Source organism: Fundulus heteroclitus, chromosome 23, assembly GCF_011125445.2.
Source record: "Fundulus heteroclitus isolate FHET01 chromosome 23, MU-UCD_Fhet_4.1, whole genome shotgun sequence".
Classification (NCBI taxonomy): domain Eukaryota; kingdom Metazoa; phylum Chordata; class Actinopteri; order Cyprinodontiformes; family Fundulidae; genus Fundulus; species Fundulus heteroclitus.
In genome coordinates, this window is record NC_046383.1 from 19,396,032 (window position 1) to 19,421,527 (window position 25,496).

At 42.7% G+C, this 25,496-nt stretch overlaps 1 protein-coding gene across 7 annotated transcripts; it reads left to right on the plus strand.

Annotated features, from left to right (window-relative positions):
• The first annotated feature begins 392 nt into the window (after positions 1 to 392).
• LOC105932668 (catenin delta-1) lies at positions 393 to 23,828 on the plus strand. Of its 7 annotated transcripts, none has more exons than XM_021321197.2 (22): positions 393 to 671; positions 6,507 to 6,631; positions 8,699 to 8,862; positions 11,318 to 11,386; positions 11,482 to 11,601; positions 11,698 to 11,954; positions 13,092 to 13,373; positions 13,464 to 13,704; positions 13,801 to 14,023; positions 14,726 to 14,930; positions 15,011 to 15,128; positions 15,243 to 15,396; positions 15,619 to 15,636; positions 15,914 to 15,982; positions 17,591 to 17,718; positions 17,817 to 17,967; positions 18,073 to 18,265; positions 19,704 to 19,900; positions 20,007 to 20,048; positions 20,141 to 20,208; positions 20,385 to 20,439; positions 22,372 to 23,828. In XM_021321197.2, the coding sequence occupies exons 3-22, from the start codon at positions 8,704 to 8,706 to the stop codon at positions 22,428 to 22,430; spliced, it is 2,808 nt and encodes a 935-aa protein (XP_021176872.2). In that variant the 5' UTR covers positions 393 to 671; positions 6,507 to 6,631; positions 8,699 to 8,703; the 3' UTR covers positions 22,431 to 23,828. The 7 variants fall into 7 exon arrangements, with proteins under 7 accessions (XP_021176872.2, XP_035982865.1, XP_035982866.1 ...); XM_036126972.1 differs by lacking the exon at positions 22,372 to 23,828 and adding an exon at positions 20,561 to 20,910; XM_036126974.1 differs by having other exon boundaries at positions 394 to 671; positions 20,385 to 20,492.
• Positions 23,829 to 25,496: the final 1,668 nt, after the last annotated feature.

Genomic DNA, 25,496 nt, shown 5'->3' on the forward strand with positions numbered 1-25,496 from the left:
AAATATAGGCCTACAATAACCAGCGTCCCTTGAATGAATCAGGATATGCCTAAATAGTACATAGTCATTAAGAAATCCATTATCTTTTAGCCCAGTTATGATTCATCCACAGAATGGTCACTTTTTTTATTTTATTTTTTTAAACTTGCCAACCATTTTCTCGTGTCAGCGTGGAATGTTGCTGCTTCCCCCACGGAGTGCACTGGAGCTTCCTCCGTAACCATTGTTCTTGGGCAATCAATGAAATGACATCAGCGTGTGTTCAGAGACGGAAATGTTGGGAGGAGACGGGAGGCGGCACCTCAAAATCCAATTTAAATCCCCTTATTTTACATTTTTGCAAAGACTGAGCAAGCGGCCACACACACACACACACACGGAGGCGCGCGTACTTTTACGCACACAGGAATCGTAGCCTGGTCAACTCTTTGGCGAAGGACTTTACACACCTGTACACATTCTGAGTGCGCACTGTTTACCGTAAAGTCGTTTTTTTTTTTTTTTTTTTAAATCCCGCCCTCCATTTGGTAGAAAACTCCCGATGTCGCCTGGTTTTTTTTCACTGGGCTGACCCACAGGACAGGGAGGAGGAGGAGGGAGAGAGAGAGAGCGCAGAAAACACTAAAAACGGAGTAGTCTGGAAGGGGTCGGGGCTGGTATTCCCTGAGCAGGTGAGTAAATCCGTAATTAATACCAGATGTTTGGTTGTAATTTGCGTTTCTCGTCCCCTCTTCCCTTCTTTGGCTCGTACGTTTTTTTTTTTTTGGAGGTGCACTGCAGCGCCTGGCAAGGAGTGGTCGCTTATTCGACAGATGAGCACGACTCTCCGCGGCTAACGCTTAGCTAACGATGCTAACACAAAAGTTGTCAAAGGTTGGGCGCTCTGCGATTCAAAAAGGCCAGCGAATATAACCGGGGACACCGAGACAGGGCTGGCAGTGAACGCCGCCGGGCCTTTCTGTGTGAATTATTCAGCGTATAAGGGTGTTTGCTAGGCTAACGCTAGCTGCGCTCTCGGGTGGCTACACGGGTTATTGTGATGCTAACGCTGCCAGACAGCCGATCCAGGTCATTTGGCTGCCCGAGCGGAGCGTTCAGCCCAACCTAGCTGCTTTTTAGCTTCTTTTTTTTTTTTTTTTTTTTCAGTGGCGTTTTCCCACAACCTCCAACGTGAGTAATACGCTCAAATCTTAATATATTTCAGTCGTGTTAATTTATTTCAGCTGTTTTGATGCCACTCCATTCGTCGCTCCTGACCTATATTAGCGAAAAAACGGGAAGGGGGGAAAAAAAATAAAAAATCTGTCGGATTTTCTATAAATCGCTGGAATGCTAACTGCTTCGTAACTTGAAGTGTTTTGTGCTTTTGGTCTAAAAGCTATACATGCCTTTTTTTTGTATTTATGACTTATTTAACACCGGGCCGATCATTAATTTGAACGGTAGCGGCTGGTGGCAATCAGCTTCATCTGTTAAAGATGCTGTCCACTGGGTAATTTATTTAACCCTGGCAGTAAAACAAACAAACAAAATAAATAAATAAAAATAATAATAATAAAAAAACAAAGCTGGACAATGAGCTGTAGATTTTAAAGAATACAAAGTTAAAAAAAAAAGAAGTAAAGTTTATTCTTCATTGTTTGGATTGGGGTTGATGACGTCACAAGAGGCAACAGTCATCAGCTGGCATTAGTAAACACGATTTTTTTAGAAATCATCCTGCTTTTATGCTAGTCTGTCTAAACAAAAAACAAAAAAAAAAAAAAAAACTCGTGTTTCCTACCAAATGATCCTAAAATTCACACTGTTCCCAAAAGCTGCTTGAATTAATTGGAGGGAAGAAATGAAACACTGTGAATGAGTGGGGAATCAGTATTTACACACTATTTGAGAACTCTAATCTGTCTTTTTATCTTTTTTTTTTTTTTTTTTTTTTTTTTTTTTTTTTTTTTTTAATGTCTCTGGAGACGCGTGCATGGTGAAAATTGTTTGTTTGGGAATTTTATTTTAAACATCTAACCACGAGCCAAATTAACAAAATAAACAAATAAAATGACGATTTGTTTTTCCATATGTGATAAACCCATATAGCAAGTGAGCTTGATTGCTTGCGTAAAAAGTTTGGATTGTGGCTTTAGGAGTATGTGAAGACATGGGAGATTGACGGCATGATTAGTCACATATTCCCAGATGTGTTTTTTTTTTTTTTTTTTTTGGCGAAATCCATTCCACTGTACAGGTGGTGGTCTGTCCCAAAACCCGAGATTACCCGGAAACCTGTTGGGTGGGTCCTGTGCGAACTTGTTTAGTTCAGGAAAAAACAGGCATGGGTGGGGATAACTGTCAGCATGAGAGCGAGCAGGTAACCCAGCCTTCTTCCCGTCTTTTTTTTAAACACTGGTTTTATGCAGATGCACGCTGCATTGTGGTTCAGAGACTTCCACTTAAGCCCCGCGTCTGTCTTGGTAGTTGTTTACGCAGCGGCTGTTTGAACTATAGGTGTAACAGGGCTCAGGGGGGGGTGGTGTTGATCTGCAGGTGCCGCCGCCGCTAATGACACCACGCGCCACGCTTTCCTGGGCGACCCGTCTCAAAGCCGCTGTTTGATTGCTGACACATGCCCCGAACGGTAGCCTGTGACTGTGTCTGCTCTTTTTAAGGACTTTAGGGTTAATCCATAGCGGTGGTTTGTCTGCGTACATGTTAACGTTACATGTATGTGCGTTAAGAGGTAAGTGGATTAGCGGGGTAAAGCTTCAATCCCATTACAGGCCTTGCTCTGCTTTAGCATCACACTGACTTGACATCAAGTTGTGGTGTCGCATTGCTTGGAGAGGCACCTCCAGATGTCCCCTTTTTTTTTTTTTTTTTTTTTACTTCCTCTTTCCCCATCAGCCAGTCTCTTGTTTTGGCAGGTGTTGGCGGTCAGTTCAATAACTAAGGTCCTCTTTAAGTCGACAGAAGACCTCATTGAAGGTTACAGATGTCTTCTGACAGGGTTAAGTGAGTCACGCTGACCGACGGCTGCCGAATCAGATGGCGATGTGCGACTCGTGGTGTGTCAGGGTTCAGTCAGATGTTGTCGACCTCGGAGGCAACGCGCCTGTCGCTTTGAACCTTTGTTACTGTCGTGCCTCGGCCGGGCGAGCGTGACCCTTCCCTCTGCTGTGCTCTCTGGGTCCCGTCAGAACGCAGAACGCACTGTCGGGGACTTTTCGGGGACAAACACGTGACTCGTTATGTTTTAAAAACTGCTTTGGTTGTTTTTTGTCTTGCTGTGTTGTGCGTGTGAATTAAAAGAAGTGTTGCTGGTTTAAAAAAAAAAAAGTGGTTTGTCATTTTAGACCTAAAAATATCATCATTTTTTTTTTTTTTTTTTGGTCTGACTTTCCATTTAGTAGCTTGTAAACATCAACTTTAGTTAACAGGCCAGTTTGAGCCAAGGCTTGGATATTATTTGCTCAGATGATCATAGTAAGGATTTTGAAGGCATTTGGTCCCCTTGTAGCTCGTAAAGAGTATATTTGAAGAGGTTTTGTTTGATTTTAAATAGTTGACATAATAATGAAGTCTTCTCTCTGATTTAAGCACATGCATTGGATAAGATAGCCGTAGAAGCCCTAGACTTGCATGCCAAAGTGCAAATTATCAGAAATTTTATGTGGCGTTATGTTAAAACAAAGAAGTAATTTTACTTAAATTAAGTATGATATATTGTTTTTGTAGCGTGTATGGCTCAAAATAATGAGATTTAAATACATTTCTTTTATAGAAAGAGATATATATATATATTATATATATATTATATATATATATATATATATCTATATATATAATATATAAATTTCTCTATAGATATACTATATATATATATATATTTATATATATAGACTCTATATATATAGATAATATATTTAAAAAAAAAAAAAAAAATTAATCATCATGGAGCACTTTAGCTGATCCAAACCTCTACACCTCAGGGTTTTTTTTTTTTCCCCAGTCTTTTTGTACTTTATTATTATTATTATTATTTATTATAATGCCCTAAAAGAAAAGTGCAGAAAACCAAATAAACTCATCGGCAACTATTCTTTGGCAGAATGATTGGGAAATCAGGTTTCAGTCTGAGGTTGACTTTTCTTTTTTTTTTTTTTCGTTTTCTCAGAAACTCGTAACTTGGCAAAATAGGAAGTGGGATGCGGTCGTGTGATCGTTGCAGTGTTTCTACGCAGCCTGGCGAAGATGGTCAGCCTTCACTGCCTTGTTAGCCTCTCTTTAGGTGGCCGCTCTGTCGTGGAATCTGTGTGTGTGTTTTTATTTTCGGGGGAGCCAAAGTTTCGCATCTGAAGTCGAATCCATAACATCCTGTTTCTCAGGAAGCTGGCGAGAGGGGAAAGGGGAGGGGGGGGGGCAAACGGGACGACATCGATTGTTTTCATTGTTTGGGGCGAACCACGCTTCCAACTCCCAAGGCCAAAACTAACAGCTGCGAGAGACGCGGGGAGAGGACAGAAGTCGCTGGTATCCAGAGAGGAACCCCCCCAGCAGCCCCCCTATGATGGACACACACACACACACACACACACACACACAGGCTCACTCACATGTGTCCACTGATCTTATCTCGGCTCTTTCCACGTTCGTGCCTGTTCTGTCCGCTGCAGAAAACTTCACATTGTTCCCACCAACCTCCCAGACTGACAGCTGCAAACTTCCTCCTGCCTGCGGCTGAACGCCACTCACTCACTCACTCACTCACTCACTCATTCACTCACTCATTCACTCACTCCCCGCGCTCTTACAAAATCACGCTCGCCAAGGAGCAACCATCGTGGTTTATAAGTCGTCTTCTGGGAAGCGGATCCCTCTCTGCGCTCATGGCTGGATAAAAAAGGCCGACCACATGTTCGCTTGCCGGTGTTTTCTTCCCCTTGTGTCGAAGTGACCCGAAAAAAGCTCGCCTTGAAATGCCACAAAAGTAAACAGGCAGATAGCTGAGCGCCGATTAGCCGGCGTCCCTCACAGCGTTCCAGTGAAGGGGGGGCCGCTGGCTTCATCTGGCTCAGGACAATGGCAGGAATGCAAGGTTGCCGATTATCCTTTTATTCAACAAACCCAACCTTATCACCGTTAGCCCCACCCCCCCCCCCTTTTTTTTTTTTTTTTGTTTTTTTTTTTTTATCCCCATGTTTGTTCTTGCACTCCCTTTTGTTTCCCTACCTGGGAGCACACTCCTGTTTTGTTGCTGCCCTATCTTTCTGCCTGTGCGGATAAAAATCTGCCCTCTTCCTGGCCCTGACCAAATATGGGCATGTGCTCGGCGGCTCAGCGTCGCTGGTTCAGGTCGGAGCCGATGACTCTAGGTGAGTGTCGGCTCTGTGACATCATGTCTTCCTGTCAGTCGCTCCCATCCCGCATGTAAATCCCGCTCGCTGGTGCAGATTTTCTGTCGCTCCTTGGGAAATTTGTCTGAGGCCACTCCTTTTCCTTATTAGACCCTCCTACTACTTTTTTTTTTTTTTTTTTTTTTTTTTTTTTTTAAATCACCCCGAGCTTGCCACACCCCAGGCTGGGAATATCGTCATTTAATAGTATTTTTGAAAGATGCCAAAGAACCAACGGAGCCTTCCTGGTAGTTTTTTTTTTTTTTTTTAACATAACACGCCCCCTATAGGGACATCCCAGAGTCTCTGGTGGACTTGCACAATCTGATTGGAGGGGGGGGGGGGGGGGAGCTGTGAGTCACTCGTCACCGTCTCTTGCTCTGATTATGCCTCTGCTTGTCTCTCCGTTTGCACTTGTTAATGCTCTACCTGTCAGGCCCATGAGCACCTGCAGCTTGAAGTGTAAATGCAGGCCTATGTTGGCTACCCTCACCCCCCCCCCCCCTTTGCCCCCACAGCCCTGACAGGTGTGTGTCTGTGCTTGTTGACCAGATGGAAAAACAGGAATCAAGCCGCCGCCGCTCCCCGTATCTGGTCTAACCAGTAAGGCAGGTGTGTGGGGCAATGGCTGCTCGATTCAGTCGTCTGCAGCGCGCCGCCGATCAGCAGATAACAGCCCCAGAGATAAACCTTTAACGGGATAAAAGGTTGTTTGGTTGTGAAATAGGAGCGGCAGGATTTTTTTTTTTTTTGTTATTAAAATGATGCATGGAAAGGGGAATAAAAAAAGATTTAAGCCGGACACAGTAACCTGAGCTCTTTGTGGTGGTTTTCGATCTGTAAAAACATATTTTCTGCTGACGGTGACGTTTTCTGCGGCTCGGTCAGCTTCCCACAGCTCGCTGCCGTACGCAGGCTTGGTGTTGAGTAAATACAGGGTGTGTCTAAAGGCAGCCACTACTCCGTCTCTCTGCTTTTTCTGCTCGCCGAGCAGCGTGTACGCTTCTCTCACTGTTGCTGTTTTTTTTTTTTTGGTCTTCAAACTTTTGCTGAAAACATTTATTTTTTTCCCTCCCTGCCTCTGTTGTCCCCCCCACCCCACCTCTCTTTCCTGCTCTGTAGTTCTTCCCCTCCTTGTTTTCTCCCGGGTGGTGAAGAGGCCTTCTACACATGTTCAACTAGAGCCCCCGTCTCTGAGCGCAGCGTGATCTCTCACCTCTTCTATCGAGCCACGCCCACAGGTCAAGGTGTGTATACGTTGTTTTTTTTTTTTTGTTTTTTTTTGCTGAGCTTTTAGCCGTTCGGTTGGTTTGTTTGTTTAAACCGCTGTTTGATTTATTGCGTTTTATGTTTAACTTCCTGCTCAGTTCTATGGCCTTTTTCTTTATCGTAGTAAAATTTGTGGTGATTCAATTAAAGGTGCCGTGACTCAACTCCCAATAAAATTGACGATTGCTCTAAAATTGCTTCACTAACACCAACTGTCACGTAGTTTTGCTTAAACTGAAGCTTTATCGCAGCAATTTAAGGCAATCAAAAGCCTAAATTGACTCCTCCGGCCGTGCACGAAGCTTGTTTATCGATCAGAATCCAGCAACAGGGCGTCACACTGACGAATCAACATACTGTATTATTTATAATCTGTGCATTAACTGCAACGTTGAAGTATCCGACCGTCTCCGATCGCTGGCTCAGGCCTGTTTTCATCATAAAGGTTCAGAGAAAAGGCCAGTTTCTCTGCATTAATGTAAATATCGAGCATTATCTGTTTGCTTTAGCTTAAAATGGAGAAGTCTTTATTATTACTGCTGCTAAAATGCACATCATTAGTTATATTGTTTGGGTTTTAATTCTGATTTGCTGTAGAAAACAAATCTAGACAAAATATGCACATGCAAAATGTATGTTTCTGCCTTTTTATAGACTAACACCAGGGCGTCTAATAAGGCATTAGAAGTCGGTCAGGCTGTCTGCTCAGGTAGCGAGTCTGCAGTCCACTGCTTTACTCTGCTGCAGTTTTAAGACCACGCTGTGTTAATGAGGGTGAAGCATGGCTTCTCTGGTTATCATAAGGTGCTCTGCGCTGTTGCTGTGAAATTGCAAAGACGGATGCAGTTCGATGCAGCTTCCAGCGTCTAGTGGACAACCAATCTTTGCAACTTGTGACCTAATTGTTAGCGCTGTGCTTTTTTTTTTTTTTTTCTGCTGCATTCGAACTGTGGTTTATTTTTGTGGGTCCTAAGCAGTGTGGCATTCTGGGTAACGAAAAGGCAGATGGGGTTAGGCTTTTAAGATTGAAACGATCACAGGAAGCAAAACCCTTGTCTCGCATCTCAAAGCTGTTTTTCTCATGCAACTCGTAAAAGAAAACAAAAAAAAACAACAAAATGCAGCATAAATGGGATGCTTGCATTAACAACTTGCGTTAGAATGCCCTGGCTGTAAACAAGAGGCCTATAAGGAATCAAATGGTTTACACAACGTGTCTAGTTGGTCATTCAGGGCGTACCCGTGCTTGTTTTTTGTTTTTTTTTAAATGATAAACCAAAAAGTGTCAGTTTGCTGTATGACTGGTTTTTTCTTAAAGAAACAGTTTAATTGTAAAGTGAAAGTCTTAAGTCTTTAATTAGGTGTCACCACTTAAAGGTTTATTTCCTGGTCTAATCTATTTCAAGAGTCCTGTTTGACTTGTCTGTAAATGTTTTGCAGTTTGCATTATTTTAGGCTAATTAAACAATCAGCAGCCTGCTGCTGAGGTGGCGTTCAGTCTGAGCGGCTACAGATCCTGCTGCTACAGTAAAACCCCGGAGTTTCATTATTTCATGCTCACGGGTTAGACGACAGCGGTGTACAGGATCAGCTTGGAAGTCGGGCGCTTTTTTTTTTGAAGGACTCCTATAATAAACCACTGTAGTCAGGGGGGATTTTTTTTAATTATTTATTTTTTTGATGCTAGTTTCAGATATGGTGTCTTAACGATCGTGACTAATGTTGCCGTCACTGTTGAGGTAAAAACTAGACCAGCTCTGGTTCAGTCTGGATACCAGCCGAGCTCTGGGATGACATCTGATGCCGAGTCACCACAGATCTTTTTCACCTGGAAAAACTAGACGAGGGGGGGGGGGGTTAAAAAGAAGAGTAACCCTTTTTGTTTTTAGTGTCAAACTCCCAAACCCTGGGTATCCAGATCCAGCTCTGCGACGTCTCGTTGTGCCAGTCTTACATTCAGAGCCCCTCTCTCTGTGTGCTGCAGCGTTTGCATCTGTGAGGTTGTATTTAATTCCCCTCTCCCCCCGCTTTGTGGGGCTGTTCAGTGTGTATGGAGCGGTGTGAGAACGCGGCGGCTCTGCTGGAGTCAGTCAGGGAGCAGGAGGTGCAGTTTGAACAGCTGACCCGGGCTCTGGAGGAGGAGAGGAGGAGAGTGGGCCTCCCCGCCACCAGCCCCACGGCCCTGGCTCACCCCTTCCCTCACACGCAGGTAACACGCCCCCCAAGAATCCAAAACATCCCCGCCTCAGGTTTCTCCCATCTTCTCCTCCATCACGGATCCTCATCCACACCATCCAGTGTTTTTTATCATTTCCCACCATCCATCCGTCAGTCTTGCCTTCTCTCCTCTGCTCCGCCTCCTCTCCATCAAAACTCGCCGACCCCCTCGTACCTCTGCGTGCTCGTTTGCAGACATCGGCGCATGCCTTCATGCTTCCACAACCATTGGCGTGTTGTTTTAAGACCATCATCACTCTTCCACTTCCCTCACCGGATGCTCTCTTTAACACTCGTGTCCATCTTTTTGTTTGCCTGTCTTGGAATTTCAGAAATGTTCTCGTCTTCCATCAGCATGATGAAACTGAGCCTGTCGGCGCTGCATGTGTCACTCGGTCCCGCATACAAAGGTTTTTTACTTATACTAGCTGCAAGCGGCAAGATTTATTCTATTATTCCAGCTCTAAGTGTTGTCCTGATATGATTTGTCGTGCTGTTTATTTATGTGGTCCTGAAGCTGTTTTGGTTGTAACTGGGCTTTAATGCTCGCGTGCCGCCGAGTTTTAGATGTTTGCTTTAGAGCACGATTTCTGGAGACCGTGCCGATGTTTTTAGATGGTTCTCTGTGTGTGGTGTAAAATAAAAACTATTTAAATCATTGTGTAGGCTAAAGAAAAGAAGTTTGCAGACATGAGCTGTCAGAATCTTTTAATAGATCGTTGGGGTTTGCTGTTTTTTTGGCTTAAAGGAAGAAGCAGCGGCAGATTGTCTGGTCTAATAATGGAAATGGTGTTTTGTGCTAATTGTTCCTGTAACTCATACATATTCCGGACTAAATATTTAAACTTGTAGGTTTTTTTGTTTTTTTTAATCCTGTCCTCATGAAGGACAATTTGGTATAAAATTTTGAAGTATTGAGTTTATGATATTGACTTCTTTCTAGTAGATGAGTCTTTTTGTAAACTTTATTTTAGCGTAGACTTGGGTAAAAATTAGCGAACATCGTTTTGGTTTGCTTGTTGAGTTTTTTTTTTTTTTAAATTTTCAAAGTTTCTGGATTATTAAATGTTTTTTGATGGGTCTACTGTTGGATTTTATTTTGGTCTTTACAGAATCCTTGTAGCAGGATATTCTTGAGCAGGGAGTAAAGAAACTTCGTTCAGTTTAAAAAATAAAAAATAAAAAATAAAATTCTCAGCTAGATTTAAAAAAATAAAAACTATCTTAAATTATTTTATATTCTGATTAAATCTCTTTTTCACACCAAAACTGTTTTCTGGCTCGTTTAGCGTTACTGGATTTAGTTCTGAACAGATGAACACGCATGATAGGCAAAAATGAAAAGAGCCATTTCACAACCTTTTGTTTAGCCTCCAGATCAGCGGCTGAAGTCCTGTAACTTTATTTAGACGTCTGTGCATTAGCACTTCTGGATCGCGGGTCATTAACGGGTCGTTAGTAGGACTCATGTTTGAGCACCCTGTTTTAAAACTGGACCCAGCGTCCCTGAACTGGATTTGTAAACAGAAATTTCCTTTTTTTTTATATCACGCTTTTATTTAAATTTATCTGCAGTTTAATGCTGGCTCATCAAGTCTGAGTTTTAAAAGTTTAATGGTTGAATTTGTGTACTGGTTGTCTGGGTGTTTCATTGTTTGTTGACATGGGGGGGGGGGTGTAATGCCACTGAGCTGCTGTATGCTTTGTAACCAGATGACCTAATCTCAAAAAGTGATGGAAGGAAAAGTTGTGGCATTTTTGAAATGGGGAGTTTCATAGGAAGCTGGACTTAGTTTTATATCCATCGGCGTGGTAAAGGAGGCAAACCAGTTTCTCTGCCGGGACAAAAGTTCAACAGGGTCTGCAGACTAACCAGGACCTGCAGAGGAAGTGTGCCCCCTCTGGGTATTAAAAACACGGCCTTTACTTCCCGTTACTATAAAACATCAGGCCTTCCTCTTTTGTCAGACATAACATTTAGCCCGGTATGATGCACCGAAAATGAGTCGGATGTTTATCAGAGATCTTCTTAGTCACCGCCGCCGTCATAGAGAAACTGATAGTGAAGCGTGGGCGGATGACTGGCGGCTGGAGAAGATTTCGACACGGGGCCTAATGATGCTGCGTGCTCATAATGTGACTGATTCCCTCGGGGCGGTTTATCTAACTTCAGAGCGATCTGAAAAGTGCGTCCAGCGGCGATTATGTAAGAAGAACGGCCGCCTGCGTTCTGAGCCTGTTCTTCCGTTTTTTTTTTTTTTGTCTGGCACTGATTCACAGCCCATTTACATGCTGGGATGGGTCGGTCAGCGCTGACTGGGCTTTGACAGCCTATTTTAAAGGAACTGCTGTTTTTAATAGAGAACACCGTGTTGTCCGTCTGTCATTTGAACTTTTTAACGCGAACTGGAAGGATGCTCACGCTGCTTTTTTCGTCTCCGTCCTAGAACGGGCGTTTAGGGGATGCAGACATAGAGCGTCTGAAGCTGACTGACTCGTATATAAACGGCACACAGGTGCGTTTTTTTTTATATTTTTTAATACATTTTTTCACACCTTTTGGTCTCTTTATCTTCTTTTAGCGGTTAACGCGTGCTGTTCCCATTTACAGTACAGAATGGTGGACCCTGCACACGGAGCTCTGGACGAGAGCTACACCCCCGAGGACGAATCCCACGAAGTCCACTCGGTCTTTTCTGAGGAAGGAACCGCGCGGAGGACGGACAACGGGGTACGGCAACAATCACACGCTTTCATGCTTCTCACAGCATCTGAGAAGGCGTTCTAAACACTTTAACCCCGATGTGTCCTGGCTTCTGTGTGACAGATGAAGAAGCCGATCTCGCGCGCCGTCCCGCCCTCCCAGTCGTCGATGGATGGGATGTTGTCGCCCGGCATGGGGGTCTACAGCGCCACGCTGGACAGGCCCTACCGGCCCACCGGAGTCGGGGACTACCCCACGGCGACGGTACCCCGAAATTATCACTACGGTCCCGTTGGTGGATATGAAGACTACAGAGGAGGCCCGCCTTCGGAGGCGTACGCCAGTCTGAGCAGGGGCTCACACATGGATGAACGCTACAGGTACCAAAAAAATGTCGGAGGAAGTGCAAACGCAGAACTTCTCTGTTCTGGTTCAGGTGTCAGATTTGTCGTAAACTCTAAATCATATTGGAATAAAACCATACATGGTTTGCAGACATTTAAAAAAAGAGTGATAATGCAAAACCACTGTTTGTTACCAATAATAAACAGGCCTGTGTTCCCACAAAGTGGTTGTAATGCTGCATTTTAAGCAGCGCTTTGGCCTGATTATTAAACCTGCTCCTTCCTCTTTTTAGCTTTCTGGTTGTGGTGCGTGTCAATCGGCCAGAAACGTTTTTAAAAACCGAGAACACAAGGTCGAATGCTTTACATGCTCCGTTTTGGACAGGAAGCTCCGTTGGGTTATGCAACCTCATGCCTCCATTTTCTGCGTAAACGATCGCCCGCAGAAAATGGGAAGATGCTTCTAGATGGTTGCATTCTGCTTTACTTTTGCTAGGGCTGGGCGATAAATGGATTTGATCGATTAATTCGAATTTACAATTCTTTAAGATTTCATTTTTGGAAAATCTGGATTTTATTTTGCCAGTACACTCATTGGGTTTCCATGAAGAGAACAGCATGTGATGCTGAATATATGTTTAGGCAAATATATTGTCAAAATATTGTTAAGTGGAAACTTTTTTTTTTTTTTACCATAATACGAGGTACTTCATTTACTGATTTATTTTTTTAACTTAGTTTGAAGTTCACAAGTGCAGTGAAGCCTGTTCTTAGCTCAATGTGTAATACCACTAGCAGCAAATGTTTTGTTATATTTTCATTGTTTATAATGGCACGGCTGCCATCTTGCTTTACAAGCATGTTTCACAGCTTGTTTTTAGTTGCACTTTGAATTCAGGTCAACTCCCTGACGAAATGGTTGACATAAAAGCAAGGTTTTAAAATCTTTAATTTCTTTTTTATGAAACAAAAAGGAGGAAAAAATCGATTAATCGGATTTGGTATAATAAAATCGGAGATTTTTATTTTTTTTAATCCATATTGCCCAGCCCTAACTTTTGCCGCAGATCACACAACCTCAACTCAGAAACCCTGAACTATCCCTGCAACAACAATTCTGCCGTATTCGGGTCAGCTTAATCACAGGTTGCTCTCTCCGCGGCTCTCTTCCAGGCCGGTGGACGGCTACAGAACCCTGGACTCCGGCTACAGGGCACCCAGCCGTCAGCAGCTGGACCCGTACGCCGCACAGCCCCAGGTGAGTCGGGGGATGAGGGCCCTGGGCTCAGCCTTGGAGATGAGGTATGGCATCGCCCCCTACGCTCTGGAGGACGATCAGCGCAGCATGGCATATGACGACTACAGCCAGGGGCCTCCGATCATGCACCCCGGAGGCTACGGTACGATGCCGCGCCTCGGACCGGGCCCAGGCGCCATGGACAGGCGGAGGCTCAGGTAAAGCGGCGACGTCCTGCTCTTCCTGGGATTATTCTACCGTGTGATGCTCAGGGTCTGTATTGCTCTGTGTCCGACCGACGCCTGCAGGAGCTGCGAAGACACTTTGGACGGTGACGTGGTGGGAGTGGACCCCTATGCCTGGGGGGTTCCCATGACGCTGGACAGGGGGAGCATGGCTTCCCTGGATAGCACGCTGAGGAAGGCCCCCAACTCCGCGTGGAGGCAGCCAGAGCTACCGGAGGTGATAGCGATGCTGAACTACCGCCTGGATCCCGTCAAGACCAACGCTGCTGCCTACCTTCAGCACCTCACGTTCAAAAACGACAAGGTGGAATATTCCTCAGTTGTTCAACCTTTTTGTTTTGTTCATCAATGTGCACGTCTCTCACGTGGCAATTTATTTTATTTTACGCACCGCGTTCAGGTGAAGTCAGAAGTGCGGCGCCTAAAGGGCATCCCAGCCTTGGTGTCGCTCTTGGACCATCCCAGCAAGGATGTTCAGCATTCGGCCTGCGGCGCCCTCAAGAACATTTCGTACGGGCGTGAGGCGGACAACAAGATCGCCATCAAAAACTGCGACGGAGTGCCGGCTCTCGTCAGGTTGCTGCGGAAAACCCACGAGCAGGACCTCACCGACACGATCACAGGTAGACCCTCGCTCTGGATCCTTGTTTTTAAGAAACACGTTTTGATTTTTATGGGGGTTTGGAAAAACGGAACTAAAAATAAGTAAAAATTTCTTAAAATTAGTACGTTTATCCTTGATTTAAGCAGGTAAATCAAATTATCTGCTAATAGAATGAGTATTTCTACCCCTAGAATAAGATAATTAGATATAATGCACTTGAAATAAGACAATGGAGATGAGTTGCTCCTGTTTTTAAGTGCAAAAATCTTATTCCATTGGCAGATCATCTTATTTACCTGCTCAAATCAAGGATAAATACACTCATTTTAAGAACATTTTAGTTATTTTTAGTTCCGTTTTTGCAGTGTGTCATCACGGCACAAGTACTGCCCCCCCCCTCCTGAAGCAGTAAAATGGTGAATTTGACACATTTCATCGCCATCTACACACACACTGCAAGTAAGCAGGGCGTATCAAAGGTTGTGCTTTCTTCAAAGACATGAAAGGACTGTTTGTTCCACAAAATCTGCCTAATTTTCTCGCTTTAGACTCGCATAGCGTACTCCTTTTGACACGGCCAAAAAAAAAAAAAAAAAAAAAAAAGAGGGCAGCAGGAAATGAGTCGCAGCACAGTTTCATTTAATGGTTTAATTCTGGCTGCATGTCTGAAATGTCTTTGTTCTGGGCGCTGATTACATCCATTCTCTAATTTTTGTCACAGGCACCTTGTGGAACCTCTCCTCCAACGATTCGGTCAAGATGGAGATCGTGGACCACGCTCTGCACGCCCTGGCCGATGAGGTCATCGTCCCTCACTCGGGCTGGGAGAAAGGCGGCGGGGGCGGCAGCAGCGGGGGCGAGGAGAGCTGCAAGCCCCGGCATCTGGAGTGGGAGACCGCCTTGACCAACACTGCCGGCTGCCTTAGGTACTGGCGTGGATAAAGCCGAGAGAATCGAGAAAAGACGACGTGAAATCGTGACGTTTTTCCCGCCTCCCCTTTAACAGGAACGTGAGTTCAGAACGGAGCGAGGCCAGACGGAAGCTGAGGGAATGCACGGGGCTGGTGGATTCCCTGATGTACATCGTCCAGTCGCAAATCAACCGCAAAGATGTGGATAATAAGGCAAGTTTTTATTCTCCTGGATACCATATCTACTGTATATTTCTATGTTTTTAATCCCCGTTTTTAGTGTTTTAGGATAATCTTTTGCCTTTTTTTTAATCTTTCCTCCGGTAGTTGGTGGAGAACTGCGTCTGTCTCCTGAGGAACCTCTCCTATCAGGTTCACCGTGAGATCCCCGGCTGCGAGCGCTACGCGGAGGCGGCTCCCGCCAACCAGGGCACGGCCTCCACCAACAAGGGAGGCTGCTTCGGTTCGCGCAAGAGCAAAGGTCAGTGTCGGCCATGTTTGTAGTCCAACATCTCCTCTCTGTGTGTGTCTGAGGGATCTGCTGTTTGAACGAGCGATTATTAGCTGCCGGTTTTGGGTTTTGAGCTTGCTGGTGGCGGAAGCACCTGTCGCTGTTTTTCACACTTTGCCACTGTTTCCCTCCTCCCCCTCTTCCTCCTCCTCCTCCTCCTCCGTGTCTTCCTATCTTCTCCGCTGTGTTTAGATGAGTGGTTTTCCAAAGGTAAGATTTATTTTTTATTTTTTTTTCCTCCTGGTGTTGTCGTTGAATGCTTAAGGATCCATCCACCCATTTTACTAACGCTAAACAGACGTCGCTGAGAAACGTTTGTCACTGAGTCAAACGCTGCATGCTGACGGCGCTTGCATCACCGGTTACATGTTCATGTTACAAGTAGAATAAATAGTCATCTCACATGCATGGCATATTTATTTTCTCAATTGTCTGTTTTTATTTATTTTATTTTTTTATACTTGATGTTCTTTTTAATAATTTGCAGGAAAGAAGGAGGGAGATGATGGGAGTGCAGATATGTGTGATATTCCAAAAAGGACAACGCCTGCAAAAGGTAGGACTGGACAATTAGTCGCATTTGCTATATAATCGCAATTTTAAGATAAACTATTTCCAAAACGCAGAGGTTTGCAGTTTTTGGCTACATGGCGCGTCCTTTAGGTGTCGGTAATATGTTTTAAAGTAGTTTTGCCTTCACATGGAAGGGAAGAGTTGCAGCAGTGAGATTAATTTTATTACTTGTTATAGTTTATATAATAATACTGTCTTTACCTGAAACTCTCAGGAATCTCATCATAGCATTAAGTAGCTGTCAAACTGTTTAATAGACTTGTCTGGTGGCACTTGATTGGAGCTATTCTCTTGAATAATAATCTGATTTAATAAAAAAAAAAACTGTTTAATGCTTTTTAAATAGTCCTTGTTTACAAATATCTTATCTACAGGACATTTTTTATTGCTTGTGGTTATTGCAGAGAAAAGTCTAAATTAAATCACAATTATGATTGAAATCACATTTTTTTTTTTTTTTTTGCAAAAGCACACTAGCCTCGTGAGACCATCCTGATCTCACGAGCTTTCAAGGTTTCACTCGCAGATCAGTCTGGCTACTCTCCGTTAAAGAAAATTTGGAGCCGTTCACCAAACGAACGTCCAATCAGCGTTGGCTTTGAGGCGGTTGAGGTGTGACGCAACGAGAAGCGCGACAGTTCAGTCTAAAGAACATGGCGGCTTCAGCCGATGAAACTAACGTTAGCGTGGCTATCGAGCAAGTTTTATCGGAATTACAGAGTATTTCTTTGCTGAGCTAACGAGCCTTTACCTGCAGCAGCAAGAGTAGCCTGGCTTGTGGTTGTGTTTTCGTCGTCGCTCTGTTATGAGCAACAACGAATCTGATTGGTTTATTTGGCCCGTCTATCACCAACATAGGCCAATCAGCTAACCAGTATTTTCGCCCCTTCCCAAAATTACTTCAACGGAAGGTTTCCAGATGGATATGCGGAGCAAATCTATCTGGCGGAGTCAGGTAAAAAGCACACAGCCCTAGTTTTCAGACACACATTTTATTTTTTTAAGGGCTATAGGTGTGTCCCTGCTGGAAATGCGGAGTGAGATTAATTCAAAAAAGAATTTAGTTATTTTTTTATGTTGATATGTCTGTTTGCTGGAAGAAATCATGCTAAAGAGTTTGAAGATTTCAAATCTTATGGTTTTGCTCCGGTAAGCCTGACGGTTCCTACAGTAAACCTGACCCCACATAACTGAGGCACACATTGTTAAATGTTCTGCAGCTTCTCTCTGTTCTGCTCTGTTATCCAGTCCAAACTTTCTCACTATGTTTGAATAAACTTCCTCCTCCACCTGGGAGCCTTTTTAAAACAAACTTTGCAACAGAGCGATTGGGCCCAACACCTATCGGAAATCTGTTGGAGCTGGATTGTCTGAGCAAATTACACTTAAAATGTGTTTTTAGCAACTTTTTTTGTGACGTTAGTGGCCCCTTTTATTGAAAGTAGGCTGATTGGAAAGGGGGGCTGAGAGGGGGGGAAGACATACGGCAAAGGACCACACAGCAGAATCTACCCAGGTTTAGCAGCGTTGAGGACTAAGGCTTCCTTTAGCTACATGTTTGACAAACTCTGCATGGTTTTGTTGGTGTCAGGTTATGAGCTGCTGTTCCAGCCAGAGGTGGTTCGTGTTTACACGTCTCTGTTCAAAGAGAGCAAGAACCCCTCAGTGCTCGAGGCCGCCGCCGGTGCCATCCAGAACCTCTGTGCTGGCCGATGGACTGTAAGTATCCGTTTGCTTCCAACAACATAAACTAAAGCGCGTTTAAAAAGCATTGTTACTGCACAGAATGACCCGTATTTCTGCTTCTGTTTGTTCAGTTTGGTCGGTACATCAGGGCCATGGTCCGTCTGGAAAAAGGTCTCCCCCTGGTGACAGAGCTGCTGTCTCATGATAACGATCGTGTTGTTCGGGCGATGTCCGGAGCCCTGAGGAACCTCGCTATCGACAACCGCAACTGCGAACTCTTGGGTAAGAGCATGTTTGTTGTGTATATTTTAGAAACGGGTCTCTGTTTACCTGCGCTGTGAAAGGGAAAGAATGCTGACTTTTTTTTTTTTTTTTTTTCTCCTGTAGGTTCGCATACTGTGCCTAATCTCGTCGCTATCTTGCCTGGAGGGCACACGGTGCCTCGGTGTGTTCCGTCTGAGGAGACGAGGGTGTCGGTACTGAGCACGCTTGCTGAGTTGTTGGGCAACAACGTGGAGGCAGCAAAGACCCTCAGAACCTCTGGAGGCGTTGAGAAGCTGGTGCTCATCAGTAAGGACGGGTAAGAGTTTAGGATTTAAACCCAATCCAGAAATGCTGTGAAAAAAACAATATGAGTAAAACTAAGTCCTGGGCTCTGTCTGAATACCCTTATACACTCAGGACTCTTTAGCCAAAGATCGGCACAGCAGTCAGAAGCTACTTTTCTATCCACGATAGAGTTCTTAGCGTTGACTATATGAAGGAACAGAAGCTAGAAGTTATTATGGGTGTTCAGATGGAGACTTTGTTGCCCTGCTTGAAAGTGAAACTTTGATTTATCAGATATTTCGTGAACCCAAGGCGCACAGTTTTGATGTAGGTGATAAACTTTAGGCGCAATGGCCATTTTTTTTCCCTTTTATCTTATCTTTATAGTGTTAGACTTTGGCAATGAGACAACTATCATGTGTGCCGTCTTGTACCAACTATGGGTCAGTTTGTACCTGTGATAGACGACTTATGTACCTACTGTGCTAACAATTTCAACTAGAGCTTTATCTTTCACATGGTGTATTTGAAATATAGCTTAATGAGATACATTTCATCACATTACCATATATTTTTTTTTTTTTTTTTTTTATTAGGGGTCATAATCTGCCATTGCTATAGGGGAGTCCAGCATAAATGGGTCAATGAGAGAATTTAAAAATTTAGGATTTTTCTCCTTTCTTGAAAAAAACTAAAGTACATAAAGAAATAGTTATTGTGTAGGAGGCTCCATGGGTTCAATATGGAAGACTTAGATTAGTTATTGCCGTTTATGATACAAACTTGGCTCTGTGTCAATTATCTGCCGATTCGTACCAACATGCTAGCTTTACATTTTATTTTTTTTTCTCCTGAGATCAAGATGATTTAAATCTGCATTGTGGCTTTCAGAGAACACGATTCTACTTTTGATATTTAGCTGTAAACAACTTGAGCTGAGCCAGGATGTAGGTTTTGAGATAAAATATTTTTAGCCAGCCTGCAACTTTCTGTGTAGTTTAGGCAAGAGAAGAAAAAAACTGTATCATCTGCATATGTTAAAATATCACACTGTCCACAACTGAAGGGTTAATAATAAATATACACACCAAAAGGGCAGTGAACAATGCACAGGTGATAAACATGGGAAACAGTTTTTTACAATTTTAAGAGCATATTAATGGGGAAAAATTAAGATTTTATAACATTACAAACTTTAAAGGCATTCTAGAAGCATTTTGTCCCAGCTCAAGAAATGGTGCACATTTATGTCAGATGACTAGGCCTCAGACTGTAGAGTAGTAGATGTAGTAAAACATTGTTTAACACATGATTATTTAATATGCAACAGAATTTTCTACCACCTTTTGACATCAAAGTTAGAAGCTAAAGCTTCAGCATCTCCCCATGTGGTTTAATAAATTGTCTTTAGACAGGCTAAGATTGGCCCCTCGTTGTAATTTATGACTTTGTCTGCGGGTTTCCTGCAGCAGCTCCTCTGACCGTGAGGTGCGAGTAGCGGGTCAGGTGCTCCAGCTCATCTGGGCTCACAAAGAACTGCGCCGGCCTCTGGAGAAAGATGGCTGGAAGAAGACGGACTTCATGGTGAGCGCCACCACCAGCAACGGACCGAGCACCCGAGCTAACGGCACCTACGAGGACAGCACCACACCCTTACTGGACAGAGGCACGTCATTTCTCCCTCTGACCTTTTTTAAAAATGGACGTCTTTTTGTAAACCTAAGTGTTGTAATGTATTAAAGTAATTTTTCATGTCTGCTTGTTTTTTATAGGAGACAAGAGGAATCAAATTCCCATGAATGATCTTGGCCCCAGTTAGTATATTTATCCCTGCTTCTTTGTTCTTATTGGTGTTAAACTCACCCTATAAAGGTGCTGATTTATTTATTTTATTTTTCTTTCTCAGATTCCTACCCTACACTGGACCAGAAGGAGAGGAGGCACACTCTGGATGAAACCACAGACACTTTACCGGTAACTTAAAGTCACGGTTGCTGCCTAATCTGGACTAATCCCTAAACTACTACACTGCAGTCAAGATTTCCTCACTGTGACCTTTTTTTTTTTTTTTTTTTTTTTAACATTTACTGACACTCTTTTCACATCCACTCCCTGTCCACCTTCTTTCTCTCTCTTTCTCTGTCACTCAGCGAGGGGTGTATGGGAGCAGAAAGGGCTCCCTGCCTCTGTTGGATTCCTACGATGGTTAGCCCACCCCCCTCCCCTCTAACCCCCCCCTCTCTGCATGTAACAGCATGGTATGTCCAACTGACCTCTAATCCTGCATGATGTACTCTGAGCTTCTTTTGTCTTTTTATTGCCTCAGACCCTCGAATAAACTGGTTAAAATCCACGGTGGTGTGCTGGAACAGAGGTGGAGGTTTATTGTGGTCATGTTTTTAGATCTGTGACACCCCCGATGTTCTGTGCTGTACGTATTGCCGTAGTCTGCTCCCGAGGTGGTCCTGTGCGTTGGTTTTTCTTTTTTCATGCAGTGCCAGCGTAGGATTCTAGCTATGGATAACGCAGGTTTTAACCTTAGCGTAAATGTGCGGTGGTGTTGTCACCATATCGTAAGTCTAACCACGTTACTTTGAATTTGGCAATCGGTACGGTCTTAAAATTATTTGTAGCTTTCTCAGAGCGACATCTGCTGAAGTGGATTTAATTAATCTACACAAAATACTCAAAGATGAATTATTTTCCATCGGTAAATGATACAGATCCTAATATTATTATTCCTGAAAATCTTTGTTTTAAATTGCTCTGAAGATGTGAGCTCCAGCAGGCAGTGAGAAGCTGCATATCTTAGGATATTTAATTGTTTTGTTTTAGCAGAGGCTTCTACATTGCTTCTTTGTTGTGGTGTATAGGAGCGCACTCCTGTGGCTGAAGATGGAATTGCACCATATGCCCCCATGTATAAGAACGATCAACATGTCAGTTTTTATTTTGGCCACGAACATAATAAACCCAATATTTAGGGCAAACATTTATTTTTTATTTTTTATCAAAACCATATTTTTGATTTATGATTTGTGGCACTAAAACGTGTGGGATCAGTTTGAGGTTAACAAATTATTTTATAGGCATCACCTCTATATTAATATAATTGGTAACATTAGGAAAACAATTAATTTGTTGATACAAAGGTGATCAAATGTTAGGAAAAGGTTAATTTATTCCACATCTTTTTTTTTTTTTTTAACTCTGTTGAAAAAGGTGTCAAAGACTCATGATTTGCCAGATAGTTTAGGTGACAAGAGTATCTCAAACATTATGCACAGACATTAAAAGCACAAGACGCGTGCGGAAGAGAAACTAAATCAGCACAGACCAAGACATTGACAGGTACGCCCAGCAGCTCCCTGAATATAGGTGGAAAAACTAGAGTAGATTAAAAAGTAAAATGGTTAGTAGGTTAATGCCACAAAATAAGTAATTATTTTTGGATAAAACAGATGCGTTGTTAATTGTGTTTAAGCTAGTCTTTATAATTCTGGGTTTCTATGAAAGGTGTGAAGCGTTCAGATTACTGCTTGTTGTCTTAAATATAAAAAAAAATCTTTCTATAAAATAAAGTGCTTATTAAAATAAAAATAATAGTTTCAGATACTAGACTAAGAAAAAGCTGGCGACTCGGGCGTCAAAATTGGCCTTAAAAAGGGAAATTATCTGTACTCAAACCAGCCATGTCTGAATCAAGCAGCCTAAACCAACCTTTAACTTAGCCCCGTTGTTCTTATTTAGGGTTTAGAGAAATAAAACATGTTATCCATTCGGGCGCTCTTTACTGTACAAAGACATAAGTTATGTTTGAGAGCACAGAGCTGGCTGACAACAACCTGCTGCTCAATTATAAAGTTTTAAATTGGACTTAACTGGGTTAATTTTAACATGCCAACACATGCAGAAACCCTTCTAATCAAAAGAAGTTATCATCTCGTTCTCTGAAGTTTCATCATTTTAATTAAACATGTTTTATGTGTAAAGTTTGGTATGTGTGACAGCACCAGTGCACATAATGTGTCTTTGTTGCTAACTGTTAACAAATATTCTTTATTTACTTTCTGACCTTTTTATTTATTTATTTATTTTTATTTAATTGCTGTCTTTTTGCTGTCTTTGTTTCTCCAGAAAAAATCATAGTGTGCATCACCCAGACTGGGCCGTCCCTGCCCTACCACTGTTACTGAGGAGAGAGAGGAGGCGGTCATGGAGGCCGCCTTCTCCTCCTCTTCCTCTCCTCCTCCTCTCTTTAACCTCCTCTATCGCCACACAGCTGGAGTCAAAAGAGGATCAGCATCCAAAGAAAGTGGTCGCGTTGCTGGCAAAGAGTTACAGACAGCACACACACATGCAAGCATACCCATTTCATTCAATTGTAGCAGCAGAAATATATTCAGTTTATAAATTATAGTTGTCTTCTGTAAAGGCAATCACCTTTGTTGACAATCATCTTATCCTGCAGCCGCCATCCTGCTTTTCCCCACTTCTTTTTTTTCTCGCCACTAGGTAAACAAATGGTCAATATGTTGCTACCAACCCTTGCATCCTAACCACGAATCTGTATTTAGAGTTTTATGTAGGGTTTATACTGTATATAAAAGTGAAACAGGATGACTGCATTAGTTTTGGCTCATTAATTTAAATTGTCCTTTTTTTTCCCCCCTGGTGACGTCTGGAGGCCGGATGCGCCCACAGGCTGCCCTGTAGATGGAGAATGTTTTATATAGGAGTTATTTTCCTGTCTAGAGTTATTTTCTCTCTGCTGGGATGAGCACAGACCTAAAAGAAGGCATGTGTGTATTTTTGTCAGATGCTAAACCTGTGGCTGTGTGTGTTTTCTTGTCAAATTGATTATGGACCTTTTTTTTTTTTTTTTAATCAAGAGTTAATGTCTTTGCTTGCAGATGCGTTTGTTCATTTTGTCAGATTTGTTTTTTTTTTTAAATTGTCTTATGTTCCTGCTGCCTCTTTTTGTGGTTTTTATGATTTTTGAATTGAGTTTTCTCCTTCTCCCCCGCGCCTTCAGAAGAGGTAAGAAAAAAAAAAAAAATCCTTTCAGCTGCTTTCTCACTTTATTTCCGTCTGGATGTAGCAGACACGTCCAGTACAATGTGTCAGACCTGGTACTGGGATATGAAGCTGTGAGCAAACACTACATGTAAACCACTAATCGAACCAGCCCTATTGCAACTGGAAAAAAAAATAAATAAAATAAAATAAAAATCAGGCTAAAGTTCTCTTAACTTTTAAATAAGAGTCTGCCATTCATACCTGCACCTCTTAATCCGTTTTGTGACGTCTGAAATCTGAATTTCGGAGGTTTTGTTACTCAGAGGAGACTCGAGTTTTCATACAGATTTGGGAGAGATGCTCTTTTAATTTAATTTTTAGGTCTGACCCATTTATTTTGTATTTTGTTCTCTTTGTGTCCGGTTTGTATTTTATTTTTGGGGGTTTGTATGTGGGTGAGAGCATTATGCAATTTGTTTTAATTTCCTTTTTTTTTTGATTGAGCTTTTACTGCTATGCTTTCAAAAGCAAAAGAGACCAATCTTTTTAGTTTTTTTTTTTTTTCATAATATCTTCACACATAGTATATTTGTACTGTTGCCTATCCATGTAAAATTATGACGTACCATTCACACCTGCCTTGGCTCTGAGCAGTTGCTTTTTCAGTGAAGTATGTAACTGGTAATACTGTTTCTTTTTTTTGTTTTTGTTTTTTTTTTATAAATAAAGATTTTTTTCTTAGACAAGTTTTTGCAGTCCGTGTCATTTAATGTGAGTGTAGCAACATGAACCACTCAGAAATCAGACGGCTCCTTTCACTCCTCTGAGATCTTTCATCACATTATTAGGCTTAACCAGAATAAATTATGCTTTTTTCTTTTTATTAATATTATGATGCAAATCCTTTTCAGTTAGCTGAGAACTCAACATTTTGAAGTTATCCATTCGTTTTAACGGAGGTCATAAAGTTTAAATGCTCAACTTAAATATCAGTTCCGGCCAGTGGAAGATGTCCGTCTCTCCTTTAAAACCAGAAGAACCCAAAACTTTTTTTTTTTTTTTTTTTTTTTTTTTTTATTAATGCTTGTGATGTGACAAATGCTTTATCTTCCTCTGGGAAGATCAGTGCCTGATGACGTCACATCGGGGAACTTTGAGTTGTCAAATGCAAACTAAGAAATACAGCACTGTACCATGTCAGAACCTTAAAGTTGGGCCTTTAATAATCAATGTTTCTCTTGAAGTAGTAGCTAGATTTAATGTTAATTTTTATTTGTTTAAATTGTTTTTGATTATGAACTAGTCTCATAAAGCTTTAAGGCTGCAGGTCCAGATTCTGTCTGGGATTCTACAGCACCTCTTTGAACATTTTCTGACCCAGGAGAAGGCTCCAGTGTTGTGGAAGACCTGCTGCATTGTTCTGGTATAGAAGAAAACTCACCCATCTGTCCTCAATGACTTTAGACATGTTACCCTGACATCCCACATCATGAACGTACCAGAGAGACTCCTGTTGGCCCACCTGAGAAAACAAGCAGCTATCAGGACCACCTGCACTTTGCTTATCAACGTGAAGTTGGAGTTAAAGGCGCCATCATACACCTGCTTCAGCAAACACCACTGTGAGGATCACGTTTTAGTGCATTTAACACAATTCAGCCTGATTTCATTCCAAAAAACTCAGGTGGAGGCCTCAACAATCGCCTAGATCAGAGACCACCGGACAAACAGACCACAGTTTGTGAGATGGAAGGGTTGCCTGCCTAACCGGGTAGACGGGGGACTGTACTCTCATCTTTCCTTTTCACCTGACACTTCCTATACAAGACAGACTTCTGTCGTCTGCAGAAATACTCAGTTCAGTCATCAGAGATGGACAAGGAGCTGGTGGACTGCTTTGTGCCATGTGCTGAAACAATCATCTCATCGTGAATGTGGATAAAGCAAAGGAGATGGTTGTAGATTTCAGGAGAAACAGTAATAGGACCAACGCGATTACCATACTGGGAGAAAAAGTGGAGTATAAATACCTCGGTGTTCACCTGGACAACAAACTGGACTGGAGACGCAACTGTGAAGCTGTCTACAAGAAGGGACTGAGGAGGCTTAGGTCCTTCAGGGTTTGCAGCAAGATGTTTCAGATCTTCTGTTGTGGAGAGTGTTATCTCCTCTGCCATCATCTGTTGGGGCAGCTGACCTAAAGAAGCTCAACAAGCTCATAAAGAAGGCCGGCTCTGTTCTGG

What these genes read in the sequence shown, in the direction of transcription:
- LOC105932668 (XM_036126972.1), top strand. Translation starts at nt 8,704, where the DNA reads ATGGAGCGGTGTGAGAACGCGGCGGCTCTGCTGGAGTCAGTCAGGGAG. An exon ending in ATGGACAGGCGGAGGCTCAG is followed by an intron (nt 13,374 to 13,463) that starts GTAAAGCGGCGA and finishes CGACGCCTGCAG; the next exon opens with GAGCTGCGAAGACACTTTGG. An exon ending in TCTGTGCTGGCCGATGGACT is followed by an intron (nt 17,719 to 17,816) that starts GTAAGTATCCGT and finishes CTGTTTGTTCAG; the next exon opens with TTTGGTCGGTACATCAGGGC.